This window comes from Lissotriton helveticus, chromosome 12 (assembly GCF_964261635.1).
Source record: "Lissotriton helveticus chromosome 12, aLisHel1.1, whole genome shotgun sequence".
Taxonomy (NCBI): Eukaryota; Metazoa; Chordata; class Amphibia; order Caudata; family Salamandridae; genus Lissotriton; species Lissotriton helveticus.
Window position 1 is genome coordinate 197,954,354 of NC_136073.1, and position 17,996 is coordinate 197,972,349.

The 17,996-nt window shown below is 43.8% G+C and overlaps 1 protein-coding gene across 1 annotated transcript in view; it reads left to right on the plus strand.

Moving 5' to 3' along the window:
• The first annotated feature begins 5,439 nt into the window (after nt 1–5,439).
• The window catches only part of LOC144798334 (dual specificity protein phosphatase 22-A-like), a 156,221-nt gene continuing 143,664 nt past the window's right edge, over nt 5,440–17,996 (plus strand). Inside the window, exon 1 of the mRNA XM_078669165.1 lies at nt 5,440–5,556. Within this exon, the coding sequence (XP_078525291.1) occupies nt 5,536–5,556 (21 nt within the window). The 5' untranslated portion in view covers nt 5,440–5,535. The remainder of the gene's footprint in view (nt 5,557–17,996) is intronic.

The following is a 17,996-nucleotide window of genomic DNA, read 5'->3' on the forward strand; positions in this document are numbered from 1 at the left end:
CCGAGACCCCGCCGAGGGGGGAATCGAACCCTGGTCCCTGGCCAGAATTCTGCATCAGGGTCTGCCGCTCTAACCATTGAGCCACACTCCTCTACTGAAGTACTGGAAACTATAATCTATGGAGTTCAAGAAATACAATTCAGTGACAACAAATCCCTCAACAGCTGCTTTGGTGGCTAAAGAAGAGATCATTGGAAAAAGGATTACCTCTAGCACCGCCTATAAACCAAAGTGTAATATCTATGAATGCAAGTCTGATATGTTGGGGAGCAACACTATCCAAACTATTGGCACTGGGGGAATGGGCCAGGTTGGATCAACTTCAGTCCTCGAACTGGAGGAAATTAACAGCCATCGGGAAGAGCCTAATCTGTTTCAAAACTCAAATTCTTCACCAACATAATTTGATCAGGACAATCAACCAGATCACAAAGGCATATGTCAACATGCAAGGAGGATCAATGTCAACATACCTAAGTATGGTTCAATGAAGATAAGAACTTGGGCAGAACAAAGATTTGTATTACTTAAAGCAGACTATATCAGAGGAAAGGAGACTCTATGGACAGACTCTCTGAGCCACAAAGTTCTGTCATTCCAGGATCAGTGCATCACACAGTCTGTCTTTTAAGAGATATGCATCAGGGTTGGGACTCCACTAGTAGACCTGTTTGCCTCCCTGCACAATTCTCTTCCAAAAAACATTTGTTCTTGATTTCCAACACATGGTGCTTGGGGGTGGATGTTTTCTCTATTTAATGGCCCCCTTAGTTTCTTTGTGCCTTCCCTCTTATTCTCTTAACCACTTGCCTACTCCCTAAGATTCATCTTGAATCAGCTGAAGTAATAGTGGTTGTTCCGTACTGGCCAAAAAGGTCCTGGTTCCCTCTACATGCATCTTTCTCCTGCTTGGAGAATCCCTCTTATTCCACCTCCTCTTAAAACTCTGAGATCCTTTTCCCTTTTATAGTCAAGCTATTTCGATTCAGAGATTGAAAGGCTCAGGCTGCTAAACAAGGGTATTTCAGATCATTTAGCAGTTTCCATTCAACAATCCAGGTGCCCCTCCCCCTCAAGGCCTATTCCAGGTACTGGAAATATGTTGAACTTTGGTGCTCTTAAAAATCTAATATTCTTGTAGAGTGCAACCTTAACATTGTGCTTCAGTTTATGTTTGATGGTTTTCAGAAGGGATTAACTGTTACCACTTTAATTGCCCAGTGGACAGCTATTAGATTCTTCAAAGAACCTTAGGGTGGCTAACTTCTGGATGAGAATCCGGGATTAAGACTACTAAAGAGCTTCTTTATCTCGTCCTACCACACATGCTTTTTATTCCCCTGGGAATTTATATTTGGTTTTGAGTGCTCTCTGTAATTTTTCTTTTGAGCTTTTGAAAACTATAAAACAAATGTTTCTCAATCTAAAAGTACTGTTCCTATTTGCCATTACAATACACAAACAAATTGGGGAACTGAAAGCTCTCTTGTTCAAACCTCCATATCTAAGAATCCTAGAAGATGGAATTATACTTGAACCGAACTCCCATTTCCTACCTAAAATGCTTCCAGGGCATATAAAGCGAAGAGATTTTTCTGAATTATGTCAATTTTGTTGCTTTCTTAATATCTCTTGTTTCACCATTAAATTCTGCTTACTTTTCATGGTGGAGTTGGATTTCTTTTTTGGACGGCCAGGAGGGGCTTTGGTATTCCTCAATACTTAATGACTTTTGATGAAGATGTAGGGATGTAGGGTTAACACGCTAATTAGTTACGGGTAATCTTCATTATCCTTAGTCCATAACATCCTCATCACAGACATTGGAACCCACCTAACCTTCCTGAACTACTCTCCTTCAGTAAACTTAGTAAGATCAGGAACAATTGTGGGTCGCCGTCCTTCGTAGTGGACAGGTTATTAGATGACCACTGCTCCTTCCAGATTTCTTTTCCCCAGTCATGAGGTGGGATTCACCTCAATACTGAATGACTATGACGAGGACTTTATTGAGTAAGGATAATAAAGATTACTGGTACATAAATAGGGCATTACTTTTGTACTGTTATGTTGTGCTGCTACAATGTGCATTCATGTTATCCTTCATTACCTTGTGTTACATTCTACTTAGTTATGTTATACTTTGCTACCTAACACCTGGAAGTCTCTCAGGCCTCCTTCCCCCTTCTCAAGCCTTCATCCTACAGTACTAAAGAGAAGAGGCTAACCTGAGCTCATTAGATTACTCCTCTAGAATAATAGTGATTCTCACAACCAATTTTCACATTGTGTGAGTAAACTTTGTAGAAGCAAACACAAGGAGATGATGGACAAAGCGCGGAAACTTTTCACACACTCACCCCCAGTTCCAGATCTGGGTTGAATCGATCCAGTGGCAAAGTGTGCAAGGGACCCACGTCTGGGCATACCCTGCCAAGTTAGGGCGAACAAAACAATACCAAAGGGGATGATGGACGGAGTGTTGAACAATGCAAGCACTCACCCCCAGTCAACTGATCTGGGTTTAATCCATCATCATTCTTTAGCTCACTCTGCCACCCCTGTTCAGACATGGCCATATGCATATCAGTCTGACCCTTTGCCTCATGGGAACAGTCCAGCCCGAACTGCCAAGCCATGTTTTCCCTGGACCGGAAACAAGCATCCTGGGACCAGTTTCAGGCTAACAACCCTCATCAACCAGGCTAGCTTGAATCCAGTGGCAAAGTGAGCAATGGACCCATGTCTGGGGATGTATGACATTACAACGCATGCTTTTACATCGCATGCTTTTACATCGTAGTTTTTACAACGCATACCATTACAACGCATAGCGCTTTGGGGTGCTGGATAGTGAATAGTTTAATTCCCTCACTGCCACCCTCCACCAGTGCCCCTCATTGCTCCGTAGCTCCTCCCACTACCTCCTCCTCTGATTCCCTCACTGCCACCCTCCAACAGTGCCCCTCATCTTTACGTAGCCCTTCTCTAAATATGCATTTCCTTTATTGTATAGCGCTACTCATATCAGTGTAGTGTGTGTCAGTACTTTACACCAGGCACACATTATACAGAGACAATGAATCATAGAAGTATGTAAATCAGTCTACAGGGAATGTCACATAAGCCAGTGAGGATTACAAGGTGTAGGAATCACGTGTCATCCATACTGGTGAGCAGTATATTTTAAGAGGGTTTGGTCTGGGGAAACACAACCTTAGGATTTAAGAGTATTCCATGGGGGTCAGCTTTACTGATAAAAATGTATATCTGCCCAAACATACTAATTTACCAAAATTAGAATAATGAAAGACTGAGGAAGTTCTAACCATATCACAAAACAAAAAAGTGAAGTTCGAACTATACCATTCATGTTTGAATGTAGCTCTTTGATGACAGTTCATTGGTCACTATCCTATGTTAGGATTGTAACTTCTGGACTGCAATTAACACAAAAATCTCTGTGACAAAGGCAGTAACCAACTGAGCTTCCACATAAAATACAGGTTATCTGCATTTAAAAACTACCAACAGACAAATGATTGCTCTCCAGCAGGATCATTAATCACCAGCGTTCTCTGGGCATTTTGTATTGTCTTATTGTTGTCCTGTATCAGCCATTATAATAATAAAAACTGTTTAAATGAAGCACTCACAAAGTGTGTGTCCTGCTGGGCCTGTGCAGATTTTAAAAAGAAAAACAAATAGTAACACATTCTCTTACCTACTACTCCATTAGTCAAACTTTCTGTCACAGCCTGATGTGATAAGAAGCTGCAGGGGTCAGGAAAGGTGAATAGGAATAAACAAACTTATTTTCTCCTGAGCTGCAGAGAAAAAGAAAAATCCACACAGCAGAACAGTAGGCAAAGGTTACCATTGTCAAAGAAAGGATTTGTCGCATTTCCCCATGTGGAGATGAAGAGGTGAAAAAATCAACAAAGCCTTGTTAACATGTAAATGGTATTTTAAAGACCTGTGAAGTACTCGGGTGCGCTGCGATAATCTCAAAAACTGTCTGTGTGTGAGTGTACGCCCGGGAAGCTGTCTCAGCCCGTGCGCACACACACAGACAGCCCTTTGAACCCAATGCAGTTGCGCGCCTGCCTTCAAGCCCTTACAGCGAGGGCCAGGGCTCCTGTTTGGGTGGGCCAGGTTCATGTTTGGGTGGGCCTGGCCCACCCTTACCCAACCGCTAGAACCGAGCCTGCCTTCAAGTGAGATCTGTTGGTTTTGCTAATGCTTGTTCAGCTTATTTATTTAGATGATCTGGCTTTTCCACGACCAAGTGGTAGTACTCACATATGTGGTAGTTTTCTGAACTTTAAGTCGTTCGTGTTACCAAATCGTTTGATGTTATGTTATGTTGACATGGCTGCAACATCCTTATAAGCATCCGGTGATTGGAGCGCAGAATTTCTGGCCTGACTAATCAAAGGCCCAAACACGTGACCATGGTGCAGGCTGCATTGAACCTAAATCTAAGTGCTTCCAAGTTACGCATGACACTGATTTGATGTACCCAATCTGTAGCCTTGAGGACATCGCCCAAGTTGACCCCTCCTCCTGAGTTTTGACTGATGGCAGCACTGCAGCATTGTTAATTCTTCGGGGTGCCGTCTCTGCCCCCAGGGGTGATACCTACACTGTTGCCACTTCTTTGCAAACTGTTATTTGATTGTTTTTTTCGACAACTGGATTTGCACCGTTTGGTCACTGGTTTGACTCATTGAAACCGAAGGAAGAGCAGACTTGTCACCTTGCACCGTTTCTTGTAGGCCGCCGATGCACCTAGGAGGAGAGAGGGGAAGAGAAGAGAAGGCAGAGGAAGAGAAGAGAAGGCAGAGGAAGAGAAGAGAATGCAGAGGAAGAGAAAAGAAGGCAGAGGAAGAGACGTAAGACACCACTCCTCCCCGCTTGGCAGTAGAGCTTGTAGAAACCAGTGCTGCAGCTATATTTTAGAACTGGGGGAGGTCGAAAATACCATTGAGGCTCAGTTACCGGGAATATTTGGGAAACTTGCATGTCCTTGTGTGCGCTACCCTTTGGGTCTGGGCTGAAATGAATAACCTGGCATCTCGGAGACAGCTGTAACCTGGCACTAACCCCGTTCTCACGCGCATTGTGTTTCCCTGTACGTGAACGCCTCGTGCTAGCGCCTATGTGGTTTGGCTCCCCCCCGTTAATGGTAAGTGGCCATATGGACGGCCAAAATAAAGGCTACGTTGTCGGGTTCAGAACTCAATATATTGGCAAAGGTGTTCTTCATGTACCTGGGATAAAAATGCGGATTACAGCGTGCTTCCCTGCATCTCATCGAATGAATTTTGCAGCAGGCACTCAACCCACCGTGCAATGTCATTCTCTCGGCGCTCCAAGGTAGAGTCCTCACATGGACCCCTCCTGCTCGTTGCCCGTCACCTCCTCACGTGACCTCTGCTGTCAGCAGGGTGCGGGGGGCGTGGCCTCGCAGCGCCCCGCCTTCTTGTGCTGTTTGCAGCCGGTGCGCCTGGTTACCAGGCACCTCTGGCAGCCATGGGAGGCGGCATGAGCCAGGTAAGATCTCAGCACCTGAGTTTATTGTCGGGTCAATCCAGCGCGCGCTGTGCCTCCTCGGTACTCGCATCAGATTCACACTCAGCCACGGTGCCAGAACCCCCAAAGCACTCCCTGGGGTGTGAGTGCCAAACATTTGTTAACAGAGTGAAGCAGACTTTTGGTCATGTATCTGTTTTAAAACCGTGGGACACGGGTTAAAACCTCCGATAGCTCGGGGGTACGAGACAGTGACTGTAGAAGTATGTGCACACGGTACAGAGTCGAGTCTCGTAGAGTCCGAACCCACTTAGCTCGGTGGGCTAGTGCATTTGCTGCAGAGGTCGCTGATAAATCTTCAGGTTACACTGACCAGCTTCCGCCAGGACAGACTCGGCGTTCACCTTTGTCTCACTCAGAAAGTGAGTACAATAGAACCCAGTGACCCTTTCCTGTAATATCTCCCGGTAAAATTGATAACACTAAGAGCCCACGTGACCGTAGCAACCTGCGAACAAGTATTAAAAACACCCAGTCTCCAAAACTTGAATAGAGCAAGGGAGTAGAACTCTTCCGAAACCTCAAACGAAACGAAAACGATTCCTAGTTTCCTACAGGTCTCTTCCCCCAGATCGGGCATGTTTAGTGCATTGTCAGCGGCGTTTTTTTATTTTAAAAAGCTGTGGGATTTGCTGGGGATCTGTGCCATCACCGAGTAAGCGCGCGCAGGGTAGCGGGGCAGTGCCCGCCAGTAACATGGGAGCCCGTGAGTTGGCGAATCTAAACTTAGAAACTTTCCTTGATGAAGAGGCACGCGCGAACTTAACGGGACTTTCATGTTGTGACGCACACTAAATAAACCCCCTGCAATTCCTGTCCGCTTTCGCTCTCCCGCCATAGTTCTTATTGCATAATATTCCTATTCAGGAATAGTCTGGCCTACAATAAAGCAGTGCTCACACCGCAGCCTACTTCAACCACGCGAGTGCCTTATGCGGTGACTTATGGACGCTGAGAACTCCAGACGAAAAACGTGTTTCTGTGAGGGAGTTCTGCTTAGTTGGCTAGTGTTCCAGGTCCACTCGTGACCAGTTAGGCCAGTCACGTGTATTTCTTAGAATTCTGGGATTTGTAGTATTATTTAACCCAGTGTAAAACCAGGACTACAAGCCTCAGAACTTTAACTGTAGTCCTGCATGGACCTGAGAAACTTGGCAGCTATGGTTACGGGGCGCGAGCCGAGGTGCTGCGCATCGAAACCGGGCCAGAGTTACTAAGGCTGGGCAGGAATGCGCAATTTTGCGACCGTGACCTGAAAAGTTCCCGAACTCACCAAGTCGACTTGCGTAATTGGGACGGTGCCAGATACTTAGATGGTCCGGTCATGATCATGCTGGAACCAATTGCCTTCACTTCCTCTATGGTGTATGCCGAACTCGTCGCATCATTCTTAATAACTCACATTTTTAAAATGAACATTTTTTCCTCCAATTTTTAGAATATTTTTTTCAAGCTTTAGTGCTTATTTTGTAAAACTTAATAAGTGTAAGGGCTCAAGGGATTTCTAATGAGTCCACACCAAGTTTGCTGAATACTAAGGTTGCCAGGTGACAGTGCGCAAACCCACACCTTGCTTTAGCCCTGGGCGTGCATATTTTTTCTACTTGGAGCAGTGTAGTCCTGATACTGGCTTTGGTGTTCTCCAATGGACCCGTCTTCTCTTGTGTATCGAAATTCTGTAGTGCCTTCTTATTCAATCATCATATTCTTCAATCATTCAATCAGCAGTTTGTGTATCATGACTGCTCACCTATGAGGGTCTCAGACATTGAGGGGAGCTGCTGATCCGTTTGGACCTGGATGTCTTTATCCAGCAAATGCTGCCAGAAAAGTACACCTAGATACAGTTCATATAAGAAATTGAAAATAATAAAATCGATAAAATCCTTAAAACCATAAAAAAATAAATTAATGAACATTTCTTATATAACCACTTGATCGAAAAGTAGTACTAGTCATGGAGTTTCACATTGTTGCAGGAGCCATTGGCTTATAGTTCTGGGTTCCAGTAGCACCTTGTTAGGGAAGGTAAATAAATTGGATGGTAGAGGTAACATTTTGTACAGCTCACATTACTAACTATAGACTATGCAGTGCAGTTCAGTTCTCAGAGCCCAACACTACCCTGTCTAATAGTCCATACTCCCATTAAAAAGCTGGACAGAGCAAATACAATCAAGGGTGTTGTGTTGTCGCGAAAACTTCTAGAGGCAACCTTAAAGTCCCTAATCCCCATACTCTGACAGAGTGGGAGTATCCACTTCTTTCTGTTGTTTGTTAGGCACTGACAGAAAAATGATTAATGCATTTTTTCGCCTGGGAACAAAATGGATACGTCTGGTTTGGTCTGCTGCCATGAAGGCCCCAGGTAGCATTGAAAGTGTGCAGTGGTAAAGTCCCAAAACGAAATTTGATCATGGTTTTTCCAATGGGCATTCAATGGAGTCCATGTAGCCTCCACATGAAAGCTATCACTGAATTCCAAGAAGGCTAGTGTCAAAGTGTCCAAACTCCTGATCCTAGTCAATTCTCCATCTATATACCTCTAGCACATCCCCTTGATGCAGCCGATGCCATACCGGCTATAGCTCCCGGGTTAGTCCACAAGCCTCACACCACTCTTAGCTAGGAAGGTCTTTATATGCCCTAACCAAGGGACCCTGGAGATCAAAGGTGTGGACCCTCTCAAGGGGAGCACCATGCAAAAACAGATTTGGGCAGGTTATATGGCTGGTTAAAGACCATGTACTTGTTTTTTTGTAGGTTGATTTCAAGCACTCTCTGCTCGCAGAAGACACAGAACTGGTCCAAAAGATTTTGAATACCCATAGGAGATTTGGATACAAGTAAGGTGTCGTCGGCGAACAGCAGGGCAGGGATTGTCATACCTGCCAGGCTCGGGCGGTATGATTGCACTACTCTAATTGGGCAACCAGATTGTTAATGTATAATACGAACAGGATAGGGTCTTACCCCCCTCGTGACTGGTATCCATGTTGTCAACTCCTCTTGTTTACTGTATCTCACCTGCACATAATTCATTTGGTGCAGTCTCCTGATGACATCAACTAGATAGCACGGGGTGCCCTGTTAGATTAAGACTTTTCACAGGGCCTCCCTTGGGACAAGGTCGAAGGTAGTACAGAGGTCAACAAAGACTACATAAAGCCAACCACCTCCCAAAACGACATACTTCCAGTATATAAGCTGTAGCTGAAATACTTGGTCGATGGCACTGGTCTACACCCTACTCGTAGGGGGCTTATGAGGCCTACACCCTCAACCCACTCACAAATTCTGTCTTACAGAGTACAACAGAAAAGCTTTTGAGAACTGTCAATACGGCTGATTGGCCAATAATTAGATGGTAGGGACCGTGAGCCTGCCTTGTAAATTGGTGCGATCTCGGTCCCTGCCCAGGTGGGGAGAGTGGGTAAGCCTTTGAGAATACATTTAAAATACCTGGCAAAGTATGGGCCCCAAGTTGCCTTGTCTGCTTTGAACAGCTCCCCAGGCACCAGACAAGACATCAGAGTCTACTGGATTTTTGGACTCCTTACCGTGTGCTGTTAATTCTAAAGTCTTAGTAGGTGGATCTACCACTTCTAAAGGACTTTCTTGGCAGGTCCCAGGCTTTTTTTGTGTCACAGCTGGGCCGACCTTCGTGAAAAAGGTAACCATTCTAGGAACTAGTACTGGAGTAGCTTCGGAGTTTTGGTGCTCAACAAGGGATGGAATGAACATATGCTTAGCAAAGGCATCTAGAGAAACAGAAGCTAGTTCTGGGGCACTCATATCTTTAGTGGTAGGGTCAATTAACATATTATGTGGTTTTAAAAGGTCAGGACCAAACCAGAAACTATTGAAATCATTCATGTTATTATTTTTTTTAAGTTCAAAACGTTTTATTGGATTTTAAGGCAGTAAATAAATAGTAAAACATAATAAAAAGTGATACAGGTGATGAATATCAATAAAGAGTAATATAACAATGGGGACCAGGTTACAAAAAATTCATCAGAGAAGTTGCATATAATTATTGTAAAAAACAAAGAAATAGTGATCTGGATAATACCAGGCATCAACAGTATCACTATGCAATAGAAAAGAAAAAAGAAGAGATAGCAAGAGAAAGGAGAAAGAAAAGATAGAGGAAGAAAGCGGGGACGGAAGAGAGAGGGAAGAGAAGATAGAGAAACGAACTCTTCCTGTGGGGCTCTACAAACAGACACACGACACACTTAATCAGGTGACACAAAGGGATATTGAGCAACTAAACCTTTCGAGGCTAAATCCATATATGCATCCAAAGCTCTCCAAACACCACTAGAGATCGAAGGAGAGAGATGGGCCTCATCAACCGAGGTGTGTGCACTTCTCAAAAAAGAAACCCATGCCCACCAGGTATGGTATGAGACTGAGGAAAAAGACTTCCATTCCATAAGAATCACTTAGACAGCAACAGTTAATAGAAGATCTAGTAATTGTAAATCTAAGGGAGCTAGAGGCAACGGGATTGGAGAGGCCAAAGGACCCAGCATAATCGTGGGAAAGGAGAGCTGGAATTTAACATCAAAGATTAACATAAGATGTTTATGCACCATATCCCAAAAGGATTGTAGAAGAGAACATTCAAAAAACATATGTGGAAAATTACCAGCTGTTAAGCCACAACTCCAACAGAGGTCATTCTCCTTCAGAGACAGGGAATGCAAGCGAACTGGAGTCCAATGAAGGAGATTGATAGAAAAGAACTTCGACTGAATTAAAGAAGGGGCAACTTTATTACGCAGAGATAACTTCCCAATTAACTGCCAAGAGTCTGGTGAAATATGTTGTGTAAGATCATGAGCAAAATGACGCAACCATTTTTGTTGGGTAACAGTATGCTGGACAGAAGTGTCGGAAGAGAGAAATTTATAAATTTTAGAAGCCACATGACCAGTTCTAAGCCAAAGGTGAAATAGGGTAACAGTAGGGGAATTGGGAACCAATCGTAATTTAGCAGGAGCAACTTTAAGTTTTAGAAATGTGTAATAGTCTAAGTTAGTGAGAGAAAATTGTTGAGCTAAGGAGGAGAAGGGTAACGGATCATTATGTGAGTCATAAAGCTGTCGCACAAGAGAAATACCTTTAGCCGCCCAATAAGACATCAACTTGTGATCAATGACAATTTTAATCTTAGAATTACGCCAAATTGAGGACCAACGTGATTTGTGAAGAGGAATAGCGACTCTTATCAACCAGCCGGACTGCAGCAATGGTATCTAAGATAATCGAACGAGAAAACGGAATAGATAAAGTGGAAGTGGTTAAAAACGAAGAAGGTGGCAAAGGGGCAGAGAGCTCCTGTTCAATTAACATCCAGGAAGGTATGTGAGCAGGAACCAAAGAAAACCAAAGCGCTCCTCGAGAAGCTAAGAAAGCAGTTTGGTATTTCTCCCAATCCGGAAAGTTACAACCCCCCATATCGTAAGGCTTTCTCAAAAACTTGTAAGCAATTCTAGCTCTCTTGTCATTCCAGAGAAATTTGGAGGTAATGATATCCATCTCATGAAAAAAAGAAGAGGATAATTTCACCGGGAGCATAGATGATACAAAATTAATGATAGGTGTTATCATCATTTTCAAAGTTTGTAGCCGACCCCACCAAGAAATATGTTTTGGAGACCAGGTGTCTAAAAGACGACGTACTGTGGTTATAGTCTGAGCTTCATTATACGCGACAGTATCATAAAGGGTGCCACAAAACCAAATCCCTAAATATTTAAGCTGTTTAGATTGCCACTTAAAACCTGCAGAACCCATATGCGCTGGGAAACAATAAGCATTCAAGGGGAACATCTCTGTTTTGTCTCTATTAAGGGTATAACCAGAAACCTTAGAAAAGAGAGAGATGGTATCAGTAATGGCGGGAATGGCTAATACTATATCTTCAGAGAAGATAAGAACATCGTCCGCATAAGCAGCTGTCTTCATACAATGGGAACCAAATTTAAAACCTTTAATGTCTGGGTGGAGATCAATCAATCGGAGGAGCGGGTCGATAGACAGTAAAAACAAAAGCGGGGATAAAGGACAGCCTTGTCTGGTGCCTTGGCAAAGGTTAAAGAAAGACGACGTAGCCCCATTTACTCTAATGTTGGCTCTAGGTTGAGTATAAAGGGACATAACCATATGAACAAAAGAATCCCCAAGGTTATGCGCCAGTAGAACAGCACGTAGAAAAGGCCAAGAAACCTTGTCAAAGGCCTTTTCGGCATCAAGGGCCAAAGCTGCAGCTGGAAGAGTAGAACGTTTAGCCGAACCCAGAATATGAAGGTACGAATGTTGTCCCTGGCAAGTCTACCCTTGACAAACCCCGTCTGAGATGGGTGAACAAGCTTAGGGATATAAGACTCCAAGCGTCTGGCCAAAATCTTGGCAAAAATCGTAGCCTCCATATTAAGAAGGGAAATAGGATGGAAATTCTTGGGATCAGAATGATCCTCCCCTCTTTTGGAATCACCACAATAGTGGCGTCAGCTGCCGAACCCGAAACCGACCCCCCTTGAATAAAGGCCTCAAAAACTGACTTAAGGCGAGGAACAACAGAAGGAAGAAAGGTCTTATAAAACAAAATGGGGAAACCGTCAGGACCGGGAGCTTTCCCAGACCGGGTAGCTTTAATTGCAGCAATAATTTCCTCAGAAGTAACCGAGCCACCCAATTTGCTACTATCCTCCACCAAGACAGATTGTATAGGAAGTGTCTTCAAAAATTCTTGACATTGGGAAAAAGATGCCTGATTAGTGGGAGTATAGAGCTTACTGTAAAAATCTCGGAATACATCGAGAATCTCTGTGGTTTGAAATTTTTTGATACCAGAGCTATCATTGATAAAGGAGATCTGAGATGATTGAAAAGAAGATTCCTGAAACTTCAACGTAGCCGCCAAAATTTTACCTGCTCTGTTTTTTAACAGTAGGCATTTGGATTTCTGAGCTTGTACCCCTATATGAGCTCTTTTAGTAACCATAGTGTTGTAGGAATACTTCAAATTCTTAATGGTCTGTAAGCATTTGTTGTCCTTAGAATTGCGATACAGAGATTCCTGTTTTTTTATTTCATTCGCTAAATCGGCAAGTTCCTTTTTGAGGGCAGCATTTCTGCTCGCCATACGCTTAATAATGTGACCACGAAGAGTGCATTTAAAAGCATCCCACAAGACTATTGGAGAAGAAACGGAGCCGTCATTATCAGTGAAAAAAGTATCAATTTCTTTGGAAATGGCCAAAATTTGAGACTCATCATGCAAAAGCTCAGTATTTAATTTCCAAGATCGAGGACGCGATTTAGAAGCAAAGGACAGAAGAGTAAAGGAAACAGCCACGTGATCAGAGACAAGAATAGGATGAATGTACGGGGAAGAGGAAGACTGCACAAGAGAAGAATGGACCAAAAGATAGTCAATACGAGAGAAACTAGAATGGGGAGAGGAAAAAAAGGAAAAGTCACTACCTGTAGGATTATGAAGACGCCAAATATCTAGGAGATGAGTCAAGGAACACATATTCGTCATTTGTTTATGAGCTTTAGGGGGACGGAAGTTAAATGCAGAACTTCTATCTAACAGGGGATCCATTGGTAAATTAAAATCTCCACCCACAATTAGATTACCCTTATGCGGAGTATCAGCTAATGTTTTAGTAATTGCTCGCCAAAATGGGGGGGTCATCAATGTTTGGAGCATAGATATTCATAACATATAGATCATCCGTACCATTAGAAAACTTGGAAAGTAACCATCTGCCCTCCGAATCATGTTCAGTAGAGATCACGGATAAACCAGAATTCTTAGAAATTAACGTTATCAGACCATTCTTTCTGCCCAAGGCCTCCGAGAAAGCAACGCCAAGAACCCAATCCTTCTTCAAAAACAAGGCCTCCTTGGAGGATACTTTTGTTTCTTGTAAGAGTACCAAATCTGAAGATAAGGATTTACAGTAATCTAGAATTTTTGATCTTTTCACCGGATGATTCAATCCTCTAACATTAAGGGACAACACATTCAAGCCCGGCATATTTCTACCAGAAAAGATAAATCATAATACATAGATAACAAAAAAGAGAAAAGAACGACAAAAGAAGACCACCAGCGCCGTATCACAAACACATAAGGAGAACCCCAACAAGAAATTCGTGAAGAGAAGAAAGAAGAGAAAAAGGAGAAAAGTGAAAGAAGTATTTGAAAAGAGAAAGTAAAGCATAGAGGAAAATAAAAAAAGAAGAGACTCGCTAGGGTAGGTCCATAAGGGACCAAACTCATACCAGGGGGAACGTGGGAAGGGAAAACATAGGACCGTCAGAAAGATTAGTCGATAAAATTGTAGATCCCAGACTGGAGAAAAGAAAGAAACAAGCAAGGCATCCGAAAGCGAGAAAATTAGGCATACAATATAAGGCATATCAAAGAACAAGCTGATAAATAGAAGTGAAAATGAACTAGAAGAAACTTATCTAAGAGTCAAATAAACCAATGGAGATTAATACAAAATCCATACAAAGAACAAAGAAATAAGCATGAAATGCATAAAGTTTTGAAAACCACAAGCTAGCAAATATAAAAATGGAGGGGATGGAGTACATGGTAAACAATGCTAGCAATAATTGTGAAAATTGCAATAAGCGGCTAATATATTAACAGGCAATAACATATATGAGCAAGAATAAAATCTGCAACTTTAAAAAAGGAAAACAATACGGAAATAGAAACAGAACAGAACTAATTGACAGGAAGAAATCACTAAGAAAGGAGCCATAAAGTAATATCAAGACAACCAGATATAAAAGAGGCAAACGAAAGGAGTGAGCACAAAGAGATAAATCTGACAAGAGCAGAACGATCGGCTGGCAAGCAACGAAGCATACACCATAAAGGAAGAAACAAATATCGGAGAATATGAGAGGCAGAAACAAGGAGCCAGAGACCACCAACAACAAGGAAGATTACCAAAAAAGATGGGATAAAACGTACAAAACAGCGGATACGTCAAACAAAGAACATAAGTTGTTCCAAAAGAGGAAACCAAGCGGAGAATAACAAGCACGAGTCAACATGACAGCTGACAAGTTTACGGACAACTCAGCTGGAAAACGAACATCCAATCGACGAACAACATATGAAGAGAAAAAACAGCGACACATGTCAAACACCAAGACGCATTAAACCACGTGAGGCAATAAAGACCGAAAGTTAAGACCCAGAGGGCCAGGAGCTGGAGAAGAATCCAGCTGTATCGGATAATATGAGAGGCAGAAACAAGGAACCAGAAACCAGCAACATCAAGGAAGGTTGCCAAAAAAAGACCATAGAAAACACACAAACAGCGGATACGTCAAACATGAAGAACATAAGTTGTTCTAAAAGAGGAAACCAGGCGGATAAATAACAGGAACGAGTCAACATGACAGCTGACAAGTTACGGACAAATCAGCTAGAAAACGAATAACAATCAACGAGCAACATATGAAGCGAAAAAACAGCAACACATGCCAAACAGCAAGACGCACGAACCCACGTGAGTCAGCAAAGACAGAAAGTCAAGACCCAGAGGGCCCGGAAGCTGGAGAAGAATCCATCTGTGATTCAGATTGGTTATCCAGGAAAAAGGAGAGGTCAGCAGGTTCATCAAAAATCCGGTAACGTCCCTTGAAAGTTATGCGAAACTTGGAAGGACCAGCAAAGGAAAAGGGGATATTCATGTCTAACAGATGTTTTCGCATATTGAGAAATCCTTTCCTGCGGATGACAGTGTCTCTGGCAAAATCTTGGGAGATGGCAATCCGATGACCTTCCAGGACACCGCCTTAACTTTCCTCATGTGAGCCAGAATCTGTTCCGAGTGCTGATGACGCAACGGTTTAAAGATGACTGCCCTCGGATAGGTGGAGGATTTGGGTTTGAACGTAGGTACTCGATGAGCTCTCTCAATTTCAAAATCTCTCTGAAAGGAGATTTGTAGGGTAGAAGGAATCCCCGTGGATAGGAAGTCAATCATTGCGGAGGCTGACTTCTCTGCATCTTCAGGAAGACCAAAAATACGCAGGTTACTCCTCCAATTACGGTCCTCCTGCTCGGTAAGGTCTCTGCGCAAAGCCACCATCGAACGTTCCATCTGTTGAAGAGATTTCGAGTGCTGGTGTGTAGTATCCTCGACCCCACTGATACGGGATTCAGCATTCGTAACCCTGACAGATAAGGCTTTAAAGTAATTTCTGATAGCAGCCACCTCCACTTGCAAGAGGTCGGTATTAATCTTAGTAGACTGCGCAATATCATGAACAACATTTAAGCGCGCCAAAATAGCCCCCAAAGTGGTATTAGTATCTTTCTGAGAAGACTCAGGAATGGGGGACTGTTGTTTAGATCTTTTTAAGGTCCCTTTAGAGTCTTTAGCAGTGGGAGAAGGCCCCATGGTGTCCGCCAAAAGAGCAAAGCACAGTAGACCGCTCCAAAAAGTGACCACAAGAAATATGTGACGTGAGATAAATAGTAAGGAGCCAAAAAATGCCAAGAAAAGAATACCTCACCAAATGCCACTGATATGAAGCTCCTGAAACTCAAAGTAAGCCCATGACGTCAGCTCAAAAAATGGTGAACAGGAGCACTGGAGGGGAAAGAAGAAGCATGAAAACACCCCCAGAGCGCGGAAAAAACACCTTTCCGAATATGAAGTAACCTAGAAATCAGGTAACTCAGCACAAAACCCCAGGTAAAGCAAGGAAGTCCCATGAGCGAGTAGAGGGAGGTGAACACTGGTAGCCAGAGAGCCACACAAGGCAGTAATGACATATTGCGCCTGTTTGCAGGAAAAGGGCTCCAGAGGATCACCAATATATGAAAATAGCAATTGTCACCTCAGGTCATCCTGTCGTACTCGCTGCGCTCTAGAACATTGCTCCGGTGTCAAAGAAACGAGCGACGCCACCGCCCAAAAAAAATGGCGGCCGCTCGCAGAAATGCCGGTACCGAGGTTCCAGACAAGAAGAAGGACAGTTCCTGTCGTCGTCCGCTGTTACAGCGTAAAGGAAAACACTCACGGCACCTTCCGACACCTCATACTGGTTTTTGAAGAAAAACAGCCTCGAGCGGGATCCTCAAATCGTCCCGACAGCCGCTGTCTCCCTGGAGCTCAAGGGCGACCCGCCATCTCGCAGCGGCGCGCAAGCCACGCCCCATTCATGTTATTATTGACTGAATCAGTGGTATTATAATTATCATGATTTGGCGCACTCCAAAACGAGACTAGTTAGTCATGGTGTCAATGTCTGTGGGCGGTTGAGAACCACTAATCTCAATGCAGGTATAATCTAAAATCCCTTGTATAATAGACACCTGAACATTGTGAGAATTCACGTTTATGTTTATAGAGCATTAGCCGCTTTTGGATAAAGATGGAATTTTTTACTGTACAGAGACCGACTCACTAAAGAATTTGCACCTTCATAATGCTGCTACCCAGGGCTGGAGTCGGGGTACCACGTGGGTGGACGGCATCCCCCCCACTTATTTTACCGGGAGCTCGATAACTGGAGCAAATAGAGCCACACATTCACTCTTTGGCCTCTCTGGGGTGAGATCGAAGCTCATTCAGAATGCTGCTCACGCGCTGGCTTCTCTGATGCAATCGCATCTAAGGGGTGAGTGAGGGGAGGCAATGAGTCTGATGGTGCAAGCCACTTTTCGTGACGTCACTTCCTGTCGTGATGTCTACCCCCCTCCCCCACTTCTTTTTTTAGGACTTGTGCCATGCTGCTACCAACAATTGAGGTCCGGGTTACAGTAAATGCACAAGCAGCAGAAGAGCTCAGATGTAAAGCCATGGCGTTTGAAACAAAAGTATTGAGAAAAGAATGTCGATTTGTTTTTGTTGTTGTTTTTAGGGCTCGCCTGCTGTGCACAGCTGGAAGCTCTATAGGGGCTTATCCAGTGTTTAACCACCACTGGCGATTCCACTGGCGATTCCTTTGAGTGCATGTGCTTTTTAGGTCATTGCGCTTGCGCAAGCCCTAAAAAGCGCGTGCACAATGCCACCAGCCGCCTGCCTGCCTGCCTCGCATTACCACATCAAAGGCAGCCCTCCCAGCGCATTTGTCACCACCTAATTATTCACGGCCGCCCGGCCGTACTTTCAGTTTCACGGCCGGAGGCCGTGTCTCCTTTTAAAACCTGTTTAACTTGTTTTGCTTGTTGTTATTCCAGCCAGCGTGTCACGGTGCCTCCTGTGTTTCCTTGTCCCCGATGCCTTTCCCTCTGTGCGCTTGTGTCCATTAATCCTATGCTTCCGGAAGCATCTGCCTATTTGTAATTGTGCCCTACACCTTAAAGCAGTCGCCGTCCTTCGTCCCTCCGCTGCTTG